The sequence below is a fragment of the Grammomys surdaster genome, unplaced genomic scaffold (genome assembly GCF_004785775.1).
Source record: "Grammomys surdaster isolate TR1022 unplaced genomic scaffold, NIH_TR_1.0 125098, whole genome shotgun sequence".
NCBI lineage: Eukaryota > Metazoa > Chordata > Mammalia > Rodentia > Muridae > Grammomys > Grammomys surdaster.
The window spans coordinates 347293-368291 of NW_021620001.1; the positions used below are offsets into that span (position 1 = coordinate 347293).

The window sequence follows — 20999 nt, forward strand, 5'->3', positions numbered from 1 at the left end:
CATGATCCATCTGGGGTCATTTTAAGTAGGTTTTTCAAGACTTGTGAATAACTCAGAAACTGAATTTTTAAGACCAAGGGCATCTCCACTCCTCAGCCCTCAAAACCACCAGTGGAATTCTCTGGCCCTTTGGAAGGCCATTCAGCCTACAGTCCTGATCAGGTTTTCACAGGTGGGCCCTTGGAGACCCTTTGCCATCTGGTATTTGGGGACATCAAGGTGGAAGACACACACCAACTAGAATTAGAATGTGGCTCTATTTGGTTTATGTAAGCCCACCCCTTTCCCCACTGCCATAGAGGAGACCAGGACACTACAGCTGTCTGTATCCCAACTCTACCTGTGGTCCGCCCATTGTGGAGTTAGCTTGTGAGAGTCATAAATGGAGTTTGTTTCAACTTTTCCTTTTCACAGCCTTGGACTCAGCATCCCCACCTTCCCTGTTCTCTTCACCAGAGATGCCTGGGACCAGTGTAGAAGATACCAGTCTAGTCCATACCTCAGCATGGTATAAAAAACCACGGCTAGACTAGGTAATTCAATATGCCCTCTTTATGAAATTCCATGAAGTGCACTTTTTTGTGATAATGCATAAAACAGGGAAAATCACAATAGTGATTTATAAACTTCTGACAGCTTCACTTTGGATGTGGGTGATGGCTACATTCCTCAAGAAGTTCAGGGGTTCCTCTGTCAACCCCAGAAGCTTTGGCCAATTGATCCAAAAAACACTGGCCCAGAAGGTTCTCAGGGCTCAGAACCTACAACTCCAGGATATTTGTATCTATTATATTAAACCCAGTAGAAAAAAGTAAAGACTTACTCCCAATCCAAGAGTTTGTGTTGAAGGCCTAATATCCCCCTAGTCTATATAGGCTCAAGCACCCCTTACCCAGCTTCCCCTCTGCAAGATTCAGGAGCAATAAATTCTGCTGACTCCTGAATTCTACCAGGACAGTTGTTTTGAATACAGCCCATATCAATTGCTTTAGAAGATAGCTTTCCCACACATGCCTAGATGAGCAAGGTCACCCATCCCCACAAGAAACAGAGGAACAATTACACCCTAGGTTCTTTCTGGTCAGCCCAGAGCCTGAGGATGAGGAGGCTTGCCCTCACTGCTGCCTCCCTTCAGCCCCTCCTCCTTACCCGCACACTCTCAGGCCACCTGCAAACACACAGCACTCAGGAACAGGTTCCACTTGGTTCTTGCAGGCCTGATTGACCTTCACTTCCAGCCTTGAAATTCTCAGCCCCTCATTCAGCATGTACAGGTCAGCTAGAACCTGTGTGCTGTTAGGAACACTCTATGGGAGGCAGAAGGAGGCCTGCTTTTTCCCAGAGCACAGTCAACAAAGGCTAGAGCCAGCAGCCTGCACAATAAGTTTCTCTCTCTCCTTAGTTCTCCTTCATGCCCTCCTCAAGCCATTTTAAATAGCGAGCATCTCCTTGGTCCATGGGAATACTGAAGACCTCTGGGATTTCAAAAGGATGAGCCAACCTTTGGAAAGAAAGCAGAACTCCAGTGAGTGACTATGATAGGATCAATCTACATGATAAAACCCAACTCATAGGCTCTCCAGAGGCCCATACAATCTGCTGCCGTTCACTGCTCAATGCCATGGCCCAGCCTGCCTGAGCCTGTTTCCCATTCAACAGGTACTGGGTTGGCTCGGGTGCCTTTAGAGTCTTAGAGATATGGGTTCAAATTCTATGCCTGTCCTTACTAGTTCTACAACTACTGGACGAATCATTTAGTTGCTCAGAACATCCTTACAAAAGGGTATAAAAACATGTGAAAACATACCTTTTGACTGGCTCGCTAAGGACTAGCTAAGACAGGGTGTGCAAGCACCTAGCTAGTGACCAGGACTGCACACACTCATGTTCACTACTCTTTCCATCGTCATCCACTCACATTGCTGCATCTTCCTGCCCCTTTTCCAAAGCCTCTATAAGCCTTCCTACCTATAAAGTCCTCAAAAGTCCTATAAGTCCTCACTGTTCCTGCTGATCAGCCATAATCCCCTCTCTTGAGCCTCTCGGCCAAACAACTCCTGACTTTCCCATGGGGCCCTAACTGACAAGCCTGGCTCAGGTGCCTGCCTCTCTGTTCTGTTCACCTGGCACACACAATGCCAGTTGTCTACACACCCATCTCTTGTGTGACAGCTGAGGGCAATAATTATTTTCTTGCTATCTAATCAACTTAGAGACATTGCAAAGTTCCCAAGAGATACCATGTTTAACTGTAGTATGTTTATAAGTAGTGTGGCATTCACAGGACTGTTTTATTCAGAACCTGAGATTTTCAACTTAATGAACTTCATGTTATTTCATGGACACCGAGGCCAGAATCTTTTTTTTTAATACACAGACATAGAATTCAAAGAATCTGAACTTTCTTAACAGTAAGTTGAACTGTTGAAACTCTTCATAAGTATGCTTCATGTATTCTAATATATATGACAACCTGTGAACTGTCCCTCACAGGTTTCGATTTTGGTTCAACCAAGCTGCCTCATCCCCTCACCTCTGCTGAGGTGGTAATGAAAGAGCCTTCTCTGTAGTTAGAACTGACACTCAGCTACAGCCATATGGCCACAAACTCCTAGTCTCTCTAAGATGCGAAGGCAATGAGTTTTATCACACAGAATAAGGGTTTGTAGCCCAGGCTGCATATTACAGTCAACTTGGGGTGCTACTTAAGAATACTGCACTTGATCCACACACCAAAGTCAGAATCCATGAGGCAGAACTTATACTGGACATTTGAAAGGTAATTCCAAGTGATCTATCACATTGTCAACACTGAGACTGCTAGTTAGACGTGTGCTTCAGATGTTACCATGGATCAGAACCACTGAAAACTTGTTCCTTTTAGCAGGTCTGAAATGACGTAAGATCCCATCTCCAGTACTAGGGCACTTTTTTATTGCCAATGAAAAAAATCATTTGCAAGCTAAAGTTCTAAATTTTGAAACCTTGAATTTATCATTGTAAACTTAAAACTGTCCCTAGCAACTATCTTATTAAGTCACAATTTCCAGAATGCAAATGATGCCATTTTCTCATTAATTTCTTGGTTTTGAAAAAATATGACTTTTCATAAAAATCCAGTGTTTGTGTTATTAATATATAATGGTTTTATTATTATCCTAAATAAGCAAAAAACAGTTTTCAAAATCCATAGCATTTATGACTTTCATGGACTTCATCAAAGTCTTGAGGACCTCAGGAGTCAAGAGACTTCGCTTTGTGGACCACTGATATGAACCACTAAGACCCCAAGTGTGAGCTTCAGGACTGCAGTGCTGGAAACTAGCAGGAAGTTAACCCAGACTGCTGTTGAAAGTCTGAACTGTTTTAAAGTATGAAGAGGCCCTGAGACACATATTCTGAAACCTCCAGTGTAAATGATGCCACTCTACTTTCCAATGTCCAGATGGAAATCTGAGACAAAGAGGAGGACAGGAGTCTTATGGAAGGCAATGGCTGAAATCCAACTCTCTCACCTCCCAGGTTCCTTTGCTCAGTGCCTAGAATATCCTGACTTGGTCCTGTGGTAAATGAACCTTACCTCATATAGGCGAACAGTCGGGAGACTTTGGAAGTCTTTGTCTTTATTAGCTGTGACAAGAAGAAAACTAGTCAGCAATTTGAGATCTGAACCATTCATTTAGCCATTTAGCATTCCCCCTGGGTCACCAGGCCAGGTCTCTAGCTTGTTAATGAGCCTCGGACATCTTAGGTGGAGTAAGAACCTCAATCAGTTGGCGCTAATTTTTTTTCTTCTGTGGGGATCAGACTCAAGGCCTCCTGCATGTAAGGAGTCATTGCTGGGCTACACTCCTACCCTCATTGCTAATTTCTAAGAACATCCTGGGAAAAGGCTCTGACGTCATGTATTCTCCCATTAAAACCTCCTTTGTCCAAACCTCACTTACCAACGAGACCTCGGTGCCTTCTTCTATTTCTCCTTTCCAAAAGTACCTAGAGAGAACAAAATCAAACTATAATGCTCACAAAAGGAGCCTGGCGAGTTGTCAGTCTGGACCAAGTAGGTAAACTACTGAATATTTCAGTAGTTTCAGAATCTTTCCCAGTCCCCTGTGTTGGCTGGTTTATGTCAACTTGACCCAAGCGAGAGTCGTCAGAAAGGAGGAAGCCTCAACTGGGAAAATGTCTCCATAAGATGGGCTGTGGGCCAGATTATAAGGCATTTTCCTAATTAATGATGTTTGGGGAAAGGCCCTGCCCATTATAGGTGGTACCACCCCTGAGCTGGTGGCCCTGACTTCTATAAAAAGGCAGACTGAAGTCAGATGGTGGTGGCACACGTTTTTATCCCAACACTCAGGAGGCAGGGGCAGGCAGATTTCTGTGAGTTTGAGGCCAGCAAGGTCTACAGAGTGAGTTCCAAGACAGCCAGGGCTACACAGAGAAACCCTGTTTTGGGATGGGCTTAGGCAAGAAGGCAGGCTGAGCAAGCCATAGAAAGCAAGCCAGTAAGCAGCACCCTCCACGGCCTCTGCATCAGCTCCTGCCTCCAGGTGCCTGCCCTGTGTGAGTTCCTGTCCTGACTTCCTTTGACAGTGATATGGAACTAGAAGCCAAATAAACCCTTTCCTCTCTAACTTAGTGTTTTGTCACAGCAATAGGAACTCTAAGACAGCCACACAAAGACGGCTAGAGTTCTTGAAGACAACTACCTAAGATTTCACATAAGGTCTTCCCTTCCTTCCTTCCTTCCTTCCTTCCTTCCTTCCTTCCTTCCTTCCTTCCTTCCTTTTCTTCTTCCCTTCCTTCTTCCCTCCATTAACCCTTCCCTCCTCTTGCTTTTATTTTATGTATGTCAGTACACCATTGCCCTCTTCAGACACACCAGAAAAGGGCATTGAATTCCATTACAGATGGTTGTGAGCCACCATGTGTTTGCTGGGAAATGAACTCAGGACCTCTGGAAGAGCACCCAATGCTCTTAACCACTGAGCCATCTCTTCAGCCCTCCTCTTGCTTTTCTTGTTATGCTGGAGAGCAAACCCCAAGGTCTACATGTTAGGCAAGCAAGCACTTCACAGCTGAGCTATATAATAAGCCCCTAGAGCAGTGGCTTAGCCTTCCCAACACTGCGACTCTTTAACACAGCTCCTCATGTTGTGGTGACCCCCCAACCACAAAATCATGTCATTGCTATTTTATAACTGTAATCTTGCTCCTGTTATGAATGATAACATAAATATCTGATATGTAGGCTATCTGATATAGAGAGCAAAGGGGTGGAGACCCATAGGTGGAGAGCCATTGCTTTAGAGACTGTACGAAAGATTCAAAAATTTGAGCCTCACCCTCAGAGAGACTAATTTGACAGACTAGGCTGAAGCTTAGAGATCAAAATTAAAGCCAAGTTGAGGAGCCATGCTCAGCATGGTGTCAGAGCAACTGAGCAAACACTGTGGCATTTCCCTCCTTTTTCTATACACAGCGCTTTTGGGGTTTTGGGTTTTGTTTTTTTGTTTGTTTGTTTGGGTTTTTGTTGGTTTGGTTTGGTTTGGTTTGGTTTGGTTTGCTTTGGTTTGGTTTGGTTTGCTTTGGTTTGGTTTGGTTTGCTTTGGTTTGGTTTTGCTTTCCTTGAGTTATATAAACTGGTGAATCTCTGAATGCAGGTCAACTGTTACATGTTGATTAAATATTCTCTGACGGGTGGCCATTTGTTCCTTGCTCTCTCAGTCATCCAGGAGCAAACCTTATCACCCCCAATTCCCTACCACTGGCCTTGGCAAAACTCACAACGAAGAGATCTTAGGCAAGATGTTCACAGACGAAGCCATCTTCTTATCCAGGATGGCCCTAGAGCAAAGAAAAACCAATCACTGGAGCAAGTCCAAAGTCTTAAGAGACAGGCTGAGAATTGCCCAAAATATCTGAGTGTAAGGACAAAAGCATTCAGGGTGTCCCTCCTCCACTACAGCATAGCCCTAAGGATTCTTATGTTGGAAACTGGATCCTGGGAGTCTTGTGCTAATGATGCTGTAGGTGAGGACACCGGGAAGGAATTAACTGAAATAAAAATTCTCAGATGGGGGCTGCTGCTGTGTTCACTTAGGCAATGCTAGGAGAACCACAAAGACTAAACAGCAGTCGAGCTAGCAGCACAAAATATGCACAGTATGCTTCAGCTGAACTCAGCCAAGTGGCTGCACAAGGCCTGTGGCCCACCCACTATCCTAGTGCATCCAGGAAGCAGGGCATAGAATCAAGGAATTTTTTTTTTTTCGAGACAGGGTTTCTCTGTGTAGCCCTGGCTCTCCTGGAACTCACTCTGTAGACCAGGCTGGCCTCAAACTCAGAAATCCGCCTGCCTCTGCCTCCCAAGTGCTGGGATTAAAGGTGTGCGCCACCACCACCCGGTTTAGAATCAAGGAATTTAACCTGAGCCTTCAGAACTCAAATGCTATTGGATGTTGGACTTACATGGTGTTCTGGCTAGTTTTATGCCAGATTGACATACACTATAGTCAGCTGAGAAAAAAGAACACTCCATTGAGAAAATGCCTCCATAAGATGGGCTGTGGGCCAGCCTACAGGACATTTTATTAATTAGTAATGGATGGAGGAGGACTCAGCCCATTGTGGGTGGGGCCATCCCTGGGCTGCTGGCCCTGGGTTTTATAAAGAAGCAGGCTGAGTAAGCCATTCGAAGCAAGCCAGTGAGTAGCACTCCATCATGGCCTCTGCATCAGTTTCTGCATCCAGAAACTCCAGTTCCTGGCCTGTTTGAACTCCTGTCCTGACTTCCACTAATAATGAACAGTGATGTGGAAGTGTAAGGTGAATAAACCTTTTCCTCCAGCACTTGCTTTTTGGTCACAGTGTTTAGTCACAGCGGTAGAAACCCCAAGACACGTGGGACCAGCTATTCCTTATTTCTTGCTTATTTCTCTCTTTGGAAATGGGAATGTCTGTCCTATGCCTGCTCCTCCATTGTACTTTAGAAGCAGGTAACCTGTTTGATTTCACAAGCTAGTGAAGTCAGGTTGCATCGGTGTGGTTAGAGTCTCAGCCAAATCTGATTCAGGGGAAACCCTGGACTTTGGACTTTTGAAATGATGCTGTAGCTAGTTAAACTTTAGTGCTATGGGGATAGAAGGACTGTGTTTTACATGTAAGGTCACAAACGCTGAGGACTAGAGGCAGATTTCTATGATTTGAGCATGTCCCCAGAATTCTTGTGCTGGGAATCTAATTCCATAATCATATTGATGAATTTGGAGAGAGAGCTTTTAAAGGATGGTTAGTGAGCTTATGAGGGTGAGCTCCCATGATGGAGTTAGTGGCTTCATAAGGAAGAGAAACGGGGAGTCAGTATGCTCTCTACTGCCATGGGATGCCCTGTGCCTTGTAATAATGTAGGACTGTCAGATACCAAGCAGCATGCTTCCGGACTTCCCAGCTCTACCGCTATAAGATGAAATAAATCTTTATTTATAAATCAATGGCCTACCCTATGACATTTAGTTACAGCAACAGAGTGGCAGGTATCACACCACCCTCAGACCTGCATATCCTGTAACTACACACATAGCCTCTGAGGACACAGAGAGGCAACTATGAGGAGGCCGCTCTGAGGGAGGCCCAGTGTGCTGTAGGAATGACTGACCCTGGGCCTGCAGAAGACAGGCCTAGGCTCTGCCTGGCTTTCCTGCCCGAAACGAATACCTGTACCTGCTCAGAGACAGACAGCTCTCCTGTCTACCTTACTAGATGAAAGACTGGCCTAGCCAGTGGTTTCTAACATTGTTCACTACCGAAAGCTCCTTTCATAACGCCACTGCTAACTCTGCCATGTACCCAGCTGACCTGTAGATTCCCATGTGACCAACCATAAAGAATGCATACAATTTCAAGCAGAAACACATTAGTCAGTGGTTGTTTCAGCAAGTAAAAAGGTTTTTTCAAGTTTTTTTTTTTTTTGGTGTTTTTGTTTTCTGTTTTAAAGGTTTCTTACCACAACCTCAAGAGCTTGGAACCAGGACAAAAACCGTACCTGAGCCCTACTCACGGGTCCTTCCTTTCCTCTGCTGTTCCAAGGAGAAGGCTGTGAAGTCTGGTTTCTTTGGAAAGTCAGCTATGTCAAATGATGTTTTGCTGGGGCACACAGGTGAAAGGATGTTTTGCTACAGCAGACTTGTTTAAGGATGCGTGATGTTCAGAAGGAATATAACTATGACCTCTCAGACAGTGGGGCTTGAGCACTGGTTTGCCTTGCTCTGCCTCCCTATTCTTTGCTAACGACACACATGAATTGGCTCTCCTGACATTGTGTTGCTGAGCTCCGCTTGTGGTGACGCCTGAGAGAGAAGCTTGCCAAAGAATTTCTTGTGAGGTTCCTGTGGCTTCTTGCCACTTCTGTAGCCTCGGGCTGGTTGGTGAGCCCTTGCTGGTTCATATGTGGTGTCTGCTGAGAGGACGGGACTGCAGTTGCTGATTTGTATCTGGTGTTTGCTACTGGACTGAACTGCTGATATCCTGGCAATGAAGATTGGACTCGCCCCCAAAGAACTATTTTTAACCAGGTCTACTACCCCTGTGTCCTGATAACCTTTCTTTTCCACTACCTCAGGTGGGTGGTGGGCTAGAGGGCAGGTTGAACACTTATTAAAGTAGGTGAGAAAAGAATTATGCCTGCAGGGCTGCTTTCCTTTCCCTGCCCTTGAGCCCCAGGCTAAGAGTACTGTACTTAAATTTCATGTTAGGATCACCTCATTGCCATCAACTATGGTGGCTGCTTTGACACATAAAACAGACCCGTTCAGAGGCAGGCGGATTTCTGAGTTCGAGGCCAGCCTAGTCTACAGAATGAGTTCCAGGACAGCTAGGACTACAGGACTACACAGAGAAACTCTGTCTTGAAAAACAAAAAAAAAAAACAAAAAAACAAAAAAACAAAAAACAAAAAAAACAAAACAAAAAAAACCCAGAGCCGTTCACACATCCTCATCAAGGCTTGCCTGCTCAACTGCCCACTGGAAAATTTCATTTTGGGGGTAGCATACAAATAAGAGATGGGGGAGAAGAGAGAGAAAGAGAGAGAGAGAGAGAGAGAGAGAGAGAGAGAGACCTCTGATCACAGCCATCTGTACTCAAGTAACAGACTACAAAACTATGGAGAATTTTTATGCAAAAAAAAACCCCCACAACTGCCAAAAAAAGAGAGAGTAAAGAAGGAGAGGAGGAGGGAGAGGAAGAGGAGGGACAGGAAGAAGGGGAAGAGAAGGAAGAGAGAGAGGAGGAGGGAGAGGAAGAGAGGTAGACTGGTTGAACTCCATCTCAGACAGAGCAGGTACACAAACACGGCAGACCACTGAGTCATGCCCATGTAGCTCAGACCCTCGGAAACTTCAGAAAGAAGAGAGCCAGGCACACAGAGGTCACAGATAAGATACATGGTCTGGCCCTCTGAGCATTTACAAAATCTTGACTTTGTTACCAATATTTAATATCAGGGTATTTTATATTCACAAGAACACAGATTATCTGGATCCTCAATTCCAAATGGGTCTTAGCACATTCCACATCTGTCCAGCTGAGCTGAGCTGAGTTCCTGCCTGTCTTCTGCAGGCCCAGGGTCAGTTGTTCCCACAGCACACTGGGCCTCCCTCAGAGCGGCCTCACAGATGCCTCCCTGTGTCCTCAGAGGCTATGTGTGTGGTTACAGGATATGCAGGTCTGAGGGTGGGTGTGATGTCACCTAAATGTCACAGAGTAGACATGACACATGATTCCTGGGTCAACACACTCCCTTTCCTCCTTCCCCCAACACCCAGGGAGGACAAAGTTTGCTGTCTGCCATTCTCTTTCACTTATACCTTAAGCCAACTTGTCAATCTGTCTGCTAAGTGTTTGTAATTGTAACCCTAATCTCAAGATCCTTCTATAATAAAAGAAGAGAAGGGGAAAGTCCCACTCGCCCTCTTCAGAGATATATTGATAGACAGATAAGATGGGGTTTTGGATATATTTAATGAGCACCTACTTTATTCCATTTCCTGGGGTGTGTGTTATAACATGTTTCATACCATGTAATCTTAACTACAACACTGTGAGGTAGGTGGCACAATGCCATCTTGTAATTCAGCATTTCAGTACTTACCTAATGTGTTCAAGGTCCAAGTTTCATCATGCAACTCCTGTCTTCCACCCCAAAGTCACATAAATAAAACTGGCACGGCCAACATTAAAACTATAGTGTAATTATAAACCCAGTGCTCCTCCCAGATCACCACAGTCATTTCTAGAAAAATACCCAACACATGGGCGGCCTCTTCCTTAATTGAGCTAAGAAGGGAATGAGAAAGAGGTTGGACCAGCGATTGGGAAATTTGAATTGTCCCCAAGAAGCTTTCCCAGTCTCTTACAGCTTCAAGCAAGCCACTTTTCTCTATGGGTCTCATGTTCTTTTTCTACCTATCAGCCACTTAACACTCTATCACGGCATGGAGGGTCAGCCTTGGGGTCAGTCTGAACAGGATCATGCAGTGGCTTCCTCATCCCACCCCAAGCAGAAAGTATGGAGTCCTTTGTACAGAACGGGCTGTCAAAAGCAAGAGAAGGTTTGCAGTGTAGCCCCTAGAGAGCACCCTGGTAGCTTCCCACACATTTAGGGGCAACACCTAGCCCCTGCACTATACCTGGCGATGTCTCTGGCAATTTGCTCATTGGGACAGTTGACAAAAACGATGGAGTACGAGCCAGAGACATATCTCCCAGTGAAGGAGGAGTGGAGCCAAAGGCTAAAGGTCCTGAGCATGGGAAACATCAGAACAGCTGTCAGGATCTACATGGTAGAAAAGAAAAGCACAATGTCAATGACTCCCGGCTCCACCCAGACAAAATGTTTCGCCACCTCCATTCACAAACTGATTCCTGAGGTCTGTATTCAACTTTACTACTTGGAGTATTCGTGCCCTGGGACTGGGATGCTAGTTCAGTTTGACAGAGTGTTTGCCAAGTGGCTTGAAGGCATAAGTAGATCCCCACAAGCCACAGAAAACAGGTTTGGCGATCAATGCTTGCAGTCTGAGCACTGAAGATGCGGAGTCAGCCAGCATGCTCACGGCACCACTTGTCATGGCCTAGACCAACGGTAGACTCCATCTCAAAATACAAGGTCAGGAGCAATGCATGTTCTTTCAGAGGATATGGATTCAATTCTCAGCACCCACACGCCAGCTCAGCTCACAACCATCTGTAACCCAAGTTCCAGGGAAGCTGACACAACAATCTAGCTTCTGAGGGCACCAGGCACACATCTGGTGCAAGCAAAACACCCATAAGCATTAAATAAAGAAAGAACAATATGAAAGGCTCCCAAAAAATGATATGCCAAAGTTGACTTCTGACACACACAAACACAAACACACACACACACACACACACTCACACATATTCATGCCTAGACATTTTCCTTTGCAACAAAGGGAAAAAATGGAGCATCACAAATCAATGAAGCAAAAAACCTTGCTCAAAACTATAGCTTCTGTTGAAGGCAGAATTTGAGCTCAATCTGGATGGCTTCAAATCCAGTTTTATTGCACAAAACTGTCACTGCAGGTAACTGTAGCTGTCACTCACTGAACAGTGAGCATCCTGTGAAGATTATTTTGAATGGTGAGCGCCTATCTCTCCTGATGTTTTCGTGAATAATTTCACTTGCATTCATTTATCTGTACCAGGTGTTGTGCATAGCTGAAATGCAAACATACCAGTTTTAAAATTATGCAACACATGCTACTGGAACTGTGGATTAGAAGGACCAAGAAGCAGACATGGGCATGGGGTCCAACCAGGCTTAACTGAGACGATACTTTCCGTATTGGTCACTTTCTTATTGTCATGATGAGAAGCATCTTGGCTTAAGGTTTGAGAGGCTGGGGAAGGCAGGGCAAGAAGCAGTGCTGTGGTGTGAGACAGTTACTCACATTTTATCTTGCTAAGAAGCAGAGACCAGACAGAGGCTGGCCAGGCCCTAAACCACAAGGCTTATTCCCAGCACCCAACTTCCTCCAGTTAACAGCCACTGCCTAAAAACCTCACAATGTCCAAAGCCACACCATCAGCTGGGAAACAAGTATTTAAATACATGCGTCTACCCGGGACATTTCATATTCAACCCAGAACATTCTATGCCTGGCCCCCATAGATTCTCATAATGCAAATTTTTTCGGTCTATCTTGAGAAGTCCTCATAGTCTTAGGGTTTCAACACTACTCAGAAATTCAATGTCGGGAGACTCAAGGCAATGTCCTGGCTGTGAGGCCCTGTAATTAAAAAAAAAAAAAATGCATACAATACCCTAGTATGAACATTCTCATTCCCAAAAGGAATAGGGGTTTACCATGGAAAACTGAGACAAAGCACCACCAAAACACAGCAGGGCAAACACAGATCCAGCAGGGAAGATTTCAGTGCTTCAGTGGGCCCAGTTAGTCCTTCCATAACCTCTATCAAATGTGGTGTGTGTGGTCTGTCTTGGATCAGTTCTATCAGCGTGTACAGCTTTCCTCAGTGAATACCCCATATTTCTGGCATCCCCAGTATCCTGTGATCACCATAGCAACCAAGGCTTCACCTGCACAGCTTCATACTCAGCCCACTCATGAGCCCCGTCCGTGGAATCAGACCCCGATAAAGTGTTTCCTGACCATGCAGTTTTGTGGAGCCTCTGTGCAGGTCTCCATGATCCTGTAATTTGCACTTTATGTGCCTGTAATACCAGTATCATGTGACTCAAGCCAAGTTCTGCTGCCAGCTCAGATGTAGCCTATCCCACTCAGACCACAGATGTAGTGTTCTCTGTACCTTTGAGGTTACACCTGGAAAACCACTACCCTGGGCAGCCTGTTCCAGAAGGCCACTGTAGAGGTACTCTCTGTTTAAGCACTCTCCTTTTCAAGCAGATTTGCAGTGGAACTTCCCATGGATAAGGTCTTGACCTCGAGATGCCTTTCCTAATGCCCAGGCAGCTAAACTCAGGTTGCTCCTAACGGCTAAACTGTTTAACAAGTATAGTTGTTTTCTCCATGCTGTTCTGTCCTGGACTTTTTAAAGTTAAATCAGTTCTGTTACTTATCTTTTTCTTTGTGAGGGTTTCTATTGCTGCAACAAAAACACCATGACCCAAAATCAAGTTTACAGGGAAAGAATTTATTCAGCTTTTTTTTTCTTTCTTCTTCTTCTTTTTTTTTTTTGTTTTTTTTTTTTTGTTTTTTTGTTTTGTTTTGTTTTGTTTTTCGAGACAGGGTTTCTCTGTGTAGCCCTGGCTGTCCTAGAACTCTGTAGACCAGGCTGGCTTTGAACTCAGAGATCCATCTGCCTCTGCCTCCCAAGTGCTGGGATTAAAGGTGTGCACCACCACTGCCCGGCCAGTTTATACTTTCAGATCATAGTCCATCACTGGAGGAAGTCAGGACAGGAACTCAAACAGGGCAGGCACCTGGAGTCAGGAACTAATGCAGATGCCACAGAGGAGAACTGCTTACTGGCTTGCTTCCCATAGCTTACTCAGACTGCTTTCTTATAGAACCCAGGACCAACAGCCCAGGGAAGACACCACCCACAATGGGCTGGGCTCATTGATCACCATTTGAGAAATTGCCTTACAATTGGATCTCATGGAGGCATTTCCTCAACTGAGGCTCCTTCCTCTCTAATGACTCCAGCTTGTGTCAAGTTGACACACAAAAGCAGTCAGTAGAGTCCTTGTTACACTCTGAAACCTTAGAGACACAATTCTAACCATCCACATGTACACAGGCATTCCTGCCTTCTACACTCCCAGCTCAGTGACCCACAGGCTCTATTCACAGCAGCTATGGCTTCTCTAGCCCACAACTCTGAACTGTTCCGGATTCCTCCCACAAACCAGTTCCAGTGGCATGATAAACAAGAGGGTCACCGACAGCCCTACGCCTTAGCACCAGTTTTCTGTATTAGTTACACTTGACATCATTTGATCCGATGCTTGATAAGATTCAAATTAAGAGAGGAAGGATTTATTTGGGCTTAGTTTGAGAAACACAGGCTAGGGAGATGGCTCCGTGGGAAATGTGCTTGCTGTGCAACTAGGTCTTTAGTTCAGGTCCCCAGCACCCAAGCAAAAATCCAGGCATGCCCACACATGCTCATGATCTCAGTGCTAGGAGGCAGGCAAGAGACTTTCAGGGGCCCACTGGGCAGCAGTCTAGCCACCCAGTTGGCTCCAAGTTCAAATAAATTATGTAGAGAGCTATAATGGGAGATACTCAACATTGACTTGCACAGGAGCATGTGTACACGTGAACAAACATAGACATGAATATATACATATATGTGTATATATGCTATACACACACACACACACACACACATACATACATATATCACCTTTAAAATCAGAAAATTTTAAAACAAACGAAATAGTAGTCCATCATGATGAAGGTAACGTGTGGAAGCTGGTTCTTTGCGTTTTGCAAACCAAAAAGCAGAGCTTGGAGAGGCCACACTATAAACATCAAGGCCCATCTCCAATGACCCACTTCCTCCAGAGCCTCTTGCCTTTCCAAATAGGGCAGCTAGTTGGAGACCAAGTATTCAAACACATGAGCCTGTGGCCAACATTCAAACCACAATACTGTTTGAATGGAATCTGAAATAGTAAGTCATCTATTGATGGGGGCACTAACACACTAACCAACTGCAGGGGTTCGGAAGACCTGGTTTACATGGGTCTTCCTATGTGGATGGTTATGCGAAGCTCAGGAGAAAATGAGGCTGGCTACAACTACAAAGAAAAGGGTCAGGCCAAGACGTTTGCATTTGGATTCAGGTTACAGGTACTTTGGAGGTTTTAAAGTAGGACAATAACAGTAAGCTACGGTCAATCAGAGTAGACTACTGAGCAGGCAAGGAAGCAGCCTGCTTAGAAAGCCAACTCACTGGCCCAGAAGCCCTCAAGATGCTGAGTAATGTGACAGCAACCACGTGAGAAAACATGTCAACTGTCATTTTCTTATTCTCTTCATGACAGAGGGAAAGACCTGAAGTGCCTTCCATTCCAGGGTCATCAAAGAATCATTAAAAGGGGCAGCAGCAACCTAGGAGTCAGGCTGGGACCTAGCCAGGCTGAGCCACTACGCCCCTCCTGCCTCCCAGCTAGGCTTATGTTCCTTCTCTAGTGAACTCTGCCCTTCTCTATTTTACATCATCACGTGAGTCCTCACACTAGCTCTCGATAGACCCTGAATAGTGTTCTTGTTCTGTTTTTACATTAAAATAAATTCATATGTGTTTTGCATGTGTGCATATCTGTACACCACATGCATGTCTTGTGCCTGCAAAGGCCAGAAGATCCCACTGGAACTGGAGTTATGGGTGGTTGTGAATTATTGTGTGGGTGCTGAGAACCAAACCCAGGTCCTCTGCAAGAGCAGCCAGTGCTCCTAGCCACTGAGCCATCTCTCTGGCACACTGTGTAACGTTTTTGATGTTCTGGCTGAAATCTTCTTATGTCTTGGTACTTCTACTAGCGCCTCCATTTCAAGACAGTCTCCTACACTTCTGAACTGACCTGGTAGCCATGCAGCAAAAAAAGAACCAGCCTTTTCAAGGAAGCTATCGCTGTTGTTTCTTTAAGGGAAACTCATTGGGTTATAGGAAGAAATTCAAAGCACTGGAGGGCCAGGGGGATTTGGACTGTCACGCCACTGTTGCTAACAGCTTGTGACTTCTAACAAGGTACAAGTGACTTCCTCTCCTCCTATCAGCCTCAGTGAGGACCTGAAGATGAGGATGCTCATGCTGCCTGAGTTGCCAGGGTTCTGATGAGAAGTGCAATCTGCAATCACTAACTCAATAAAGGAAGGGCTGTGCTTTATGACCACAGTCCTAGCCTAGCTCCTTGTACATGGCAGGCTCTTTATAAATACTTTCAGGCTAGTAAAAGAGACTGGCAGTAAGCAAATAAGTGGCACCAAGATTAGCTATCTTGGTGAAGTAAGTAGGGCTTGGGAGCCACCCACTGTAAGTGTTACTGGCCTGGCTGCAATACACATATGCTTAAGAGACACGTTCCCACCGGGCAGTGGTGGCACACACCTTTAATCCCAGCACTTGGGAGGCAGAGGCAGGCGGGTTTCTGAGTTTGAGGCCAATCTGGTCTACAGAGTGAGTTCCAAGACAGCCAGGGCTACACAGAGAAACCTTGTCTCAAAAAACCAAAGAGAGGGAGAGAGAGAGAGAGAGAGAGAGAGAGAGAGGTGTCCCTCAATCTGACCAATAGACTATTGAAACAATGGACCCAAGAAACTAGCCTTAACCCAGGATCCTCATGCTAGGAAAAGAAAAAGGTTGTTCTTAACACTGGCCAGAGAGGGAACTTTACTCCCAGAAATAGATTGCACATAGTGGCTTGCTGGACCACCTGGTTGGAGACTGGACCCCAGAAGATGATGGGTCACTGATGGTGAATAACCTTGACCTGTACAGCCTAGATGTCCTGATCCCTGGTTCTTTAAATCTCGATTCACTAGGACAGGTTTGGTGGGAATCACTAGGCACAGTCTCTTCATCGCTGGCTGTTTTAATTGACACCTCAGTGGCAGCTGGGGCACAGAATGAGTCCCCCAGTTCAAGTTCCCTAACATGAGACTTGAGCACAACTGTAAGCAAAAGGAACACTTGTCAATGACCCAAAAACACAGAACAAGGATGCTGATGTAATTGGAAAGGAAAGAGGCACCCTCAGTCTGTTCCTCAACTGACATAGCCGGGAAGATCTGGGGCATTTCAGCAGATAAATGCCCTGGAAGCATGAAATGGGCTCACAGCCAAAAATCTAAGAGGCAAGAGACCATCCAACACTATCTAAGACAATTCTCGACTCAAGGTAACCAGAGGCAAGGGATACAGAAACTCAAGCCAGGGTGATCTTTGTCCTCCAGGGGACTGAACAGTATCTGGAGACTGTCTTGACTCACGACTGGGAATGCGATGCTCTCGTCAGCTAGTAAGGAGGGATCAGAACTGCCATCACTGTGGTTGCTACCACCTCCCCCATTGGACAGGAAGTTGTCATTCCTAATCACTTCTGTATTGACACCACCATAGCACGTTAACGGAGTATCATAAGCATGAAAGATCAGCGTGGACTCAATAATGAATGGTAGTTTAGAAAATGATTTTTTTTTTCTGGTTTTTCGAAACAGGGTTTTTCTGTGCTGTCCTGGAACTCACTCTGTATACCAGGCTAGCCTCGAACTCTCAAACTCAAAAATCCACCTGCCTCTGCCTCCCAAGTGCTGGGATTAAAGGCGTGTGCCACCACTGCCTGGCTAGAAAATGATTTTTATGACTGCAAAATTGATGAGTGGGAAAGCACCCTACTCCCTGACAGAAACACTGTAACAGAAGGCAGCTGCTCTCCCCACTGTCAACACCATACCAAACACTCACTTTAATGGGAAAGGAGCTGACTGTAATTTGTATGTTGTGTGTGTACCCTCGCATACATGTGCTTGAGAAGACCAGAGGTCAATGTTGGGTGTCTTCCTCAGTTGCTTCCCACCTTTTTAAAAAATATTCGTTTTTTAAAAAAAAGTTATACAATGTTGCCAGCATTATAAATCATTATAAATCTCAGCACTGGGTGTAAACCCATACACCTTATTTAATACTACAGACTGATAATATGAATGGAGATTGAAAAATATGGAACGCTTCACGAATTTGCATGTCATCCTTGTGCAGGGCCGGGTTAATCTTCTCTGTATTGTTCCAATTTTAGTATATGTGCTGCCACTAGTATATGAAGTGAGCACTTAAAATATTCTTTTGAAATTAAAATATAATTGTTATTCTCTCTTCTCTTCCCCCTCCAACCCTCGCACTTTCCCTTTCTTTGTTACTATTGTACATACATAAACACAAAAATATATACAAATACCACATGCTCAATCTAGCTAGTGTTGTGTGTGTGTGTGCGTGTGTGTGTGTGTGTGTGTGTGATTTGGGCGCTGACCACTTGGTGTTGGATTCCCAGTTAGGGAGCTCATCCCTGGGGAAGACTACTGCTGCTCTCAGAATTCCTTAGTTGCCTGTAGTTCTTTGTCTAGAGTCATTTTATGTTTTGTGACAGGGTCTCTCATTGACCCTAGAGCTCATTGGTTCAACTAGGCTGGCTGGTCAATGAACTCCGGGGTCTCCCTGTGCTGCAGCCCCCAGCATTCCTAGTGCTGAGGTCAATGAACTCCGGGGTCTCCCTGTGCTGCAGCCCCCAGCATCCATAGTGCTGAGGTTACAGATGCGTGCTGCTGTACCTGGCTCTTCTTTACATAGCTTCTGGGGATCTAAATGAGGCTCACAGCCAGCTCCTTACTGACTAAGCCACCTCCCCAAATTGAGTTTTAGATAAATGTCTTCACATTATAAAGGGTTTATACTTTATATCTTTTGTATCTTTGCTATACAGCTTTTCTAATTTTACATTTATATAAAATATATGTATCTGTGCAGTTATTTCTTACTTGGCCCTGCCATTATCCCTTTTTTCCTTTCTTTCTTTCTATTTTTCTTTTTTAGACAATCTTGCTGTATGCCCTTGGATAGCCTGAACTCATTATGTAGATCAGGCGAGCCTCGAACTTGCAGGGATTCTGTTGCCTCAGCCTATGTTGGGATCACAGGAGTGCACCACCATGCCGGACTCCTTTCTCTCTGTCCTAGAGTATTTACCGTGGCCTTTAAGAAAGCAATCAGCTTCACAAGTCTGGGATGAGGCAGAGGAAGCCTCACCTAATCCAGTGGATTAAACTTTTAACCAACCTAGCTTTAAGGAATCTGTAAAGACCTTGAGATCAACACAACTTTCAGCTTATACGTTTTTCTGGCTACAAATCCAGAACTTAAAAAAAAAAATCCTCAAATAGATTTACAGCCGTTTTCACAAATAAGGAAATAGTGGCCAGAGAAAGAGAGTAATCACTCCAAATGAGGGCACCAGAATCTGGCACACACAACCTTGGGTTCCGTCGCTCCTACAGTCCGTCCTCACTACTATTGGCAGCTTCTATGCGGTCTACATTCGCTTTCTCGGACACTTCAGAGATGAGATGGCAGCCTGCCAAAAGCAGGGGAAAGCATGATGGTAACTGCGACAGGGCTTAGGAGAGACTGCACCTCAAGCGCTCCTCCCCTCAGACAGCACAACCCCTTACCCCTTCGAGGCAGGCATGAAAGGGTGCTGGTAACCCATTAACACTGGACGGTCTCCAGGACCGTAAGGACTTCCAAGAATCTCAACTGTTCTCCACAAAGCTGCCCACACTTCAGACCCCAAGAGCAGCGAAGAGAAATAACCTTTCCTTCAGTTTTTTCTCCCTCAGTCCCCAGGTAAAAGCTTCAGGACCAGGAGGACGGTATAATAAACCCGGCCACTCACCAGGAGGCATGTGAGGACGAACAGCCGGAGGAAGCCGGGTGGAGGGCATCGTGATTCTGGCCTCTCCATGGCGGTGCTGGGGGTTTAGCCCTAGGCGGTAATCGTGAACTACAACCTCAGGTAGGGTGCGGGCTAGTAGGCAGGCACTGAAGCCTAAACTGCAACCTCCTCCCCCCTCAACACACACCTTTTTCTAGGACACTATCCAGCTCTGCCCCTCCCAGCCGGGCTGGCCAGCCGACTGCCAGCAGCCAGGGAAAGCCATTTTCTGTTTGTTTCTCCCCCCCCCCCCCACTAGTTACACCTCTCCCGAGCTTACATTTCAGAGCTACTACTCTTACAAAAACTACTGCTACTTTTCCTTCCTATTCATTAAACCATATAAGTAGACAGACAAAAACACAAAGCCTTTCTTAGGAAACAAAACCTGAAACCCCAGCACACAAAGCTGGAGCACACATATAAAATCCTTCTGTCAACAGGCCAAAGCCACCCACAAAAACCGGCAAGTGAATTGGGTACACACACACACACCACACATCGAATTGGTTCTCTGGCCATAACGCCTTTATTTAGTTCTAGTGCTCCAGAAGCAGAGGCAGGTGGATCTCTGTGAGTTTGAAGCCAGCCTGATCTATAAAGCAAGTTCCAGGTAACAGGGAAACCACGTCTTTAACCCATCCTCCAACACACACACACACACACACACACACACACACACACTTGAATACAAAAGGAAGAAAGAGAAAAAAAAAACTGCTTCTCTGTCACCATCTCCTTCCCTCCTGCTCCCCTCCCTGTACCCAGTAAACTAATTCCTCTCTTCCCAGACTAGTGGCTCCAGGAAGCCTTTCCTAGAATTCAGCCTAGTGTCATCATACATACACAGTTAGAAGCACTGCACTCCAATGGAGGGGGGGGGGTGCTGCCACACACTGGAAAAGCAGTAAGCCAGTGGCTGAGTGTTGTCTTCCAGGAATGCAGAGTCCTCATTTGCTAGAGTTTCTAACTGTTTGAAAAATACTTTACTCTATGCTTGGAGAAACGGCTCAGTACTTAAGAACAATTGTTGATTTTCTCAGGACGCAGGTTTGGTTCCCAGAATCCATATGTCATCTATAACTCTGTTCTAGAGGATCCAACACCTCCAAAGGTGCCAGACATACACTCAGGCAAACACTCACACACATAAAAGTAAATACATCTAAAAATATCTATATTCTTTTAGTTCTTTGGATTTTTTTCAAATGAAAGCTATATTTTGTCCATTTATTTATTTAATGTATCTGTGTGGTTTTGGTACACTGCCTTGTTGCACCTATGGGAGTCAAAGACTCTTTGCATGAGTCCATTCTCTTTTGTTAACCATGTAGATTTTGTCTGAGGAACTGAACTTGGCAGCAAGTGGACTTGCCTGCTAAGCTATGCTGCATTGGCTCGAAGATTTCCAAATTTTTAATTTAGCTCTTCAATGTGACATACCCTAATTTGACAATGATCACAACTCTAGACACAGGATAAAAGA

At 45.2% G+C, this 20999-nt stretch overlaps 2 protein-coding genes and 1 non-coding gene across 8 annotated transcripts in view; 1 reads left to right on the forward strand and 2 right to left on the reverse strand.

Moving 5' to 3' along the window:
- Window positions 1-8679, forward strand: part of Phf19 (PHD finger protein 19) — a 35181-nt gene extending 26502 nt beyond the window's left edge. For 3 of the 4 annotated variants that reach the window (XM_028785088.1, XM_028785089.1, XM_028785090.1), the window contains exon 16: window positions 8000-8679. In XM_028785088.1, the coding sequence (XP_028640921.1) occupies window positions 8000-8196 (197 nt within the window). In that variant the 3' untranslated portion in view covers window positions 8197-8679. The remainder of the gene's footprint in view (window positions 1-7999) is intronic. The other variant, XM_028785091.1, reaches the window with a different exon arrangement.
- LOC114636974 (protein CutA homolog) lies at window positions 535-19630 on the reverse strand. Of its 3 annotated transcripts, XM_028785095.1 has the most exons (7): window positions 19475-19578; window positions 19054-19153; window positions 10692-10837; window positions 5791-5850; window positions 3948-3993; window positions 3581-3630; window positions 535-1501 (listed from the first exon to the last, which is right to left on the reverse strand). In XM_028785095.1, the coding sequence occupies exons 3-7, from the start codon at window positions 10817-10819 to the stop codon at window positions 1399-1401; spliced, it is 387 nt and encodes a 128-aa protein (XP_028640928.1). In that variant the 5' UTR covers window positions 10820-10837; window positions 19054-19153; window positions 19475-19578; the 3' UTR covers window positions 535-1398. The 3 variants fall into 3 exon arrangements, with proteins under 3 accessions (XP_028640928.1, XP_028640926.1, XP_028640927.1); XM_028785093.1 differs by lacking the exon at window positions 19054-19153 and having other exon boundaries at window positions 19475-19630; XM_028785094.1 differs by lacking the exons at window positions 5791-5850; window positions 19054-19153 and having other exon boundaries at window positions 19475-19630.
- On the reverse strand, window positions 17740-17842 carry LOC114636984. The gene has a single exon (XR_003713717.1). It is a non-coding gene; the product is annotated as a U6 spliceosomal RNA (small nuclear RNA).
- Window positions 19631-20999: the final 1369 nt, after the last annotated feature.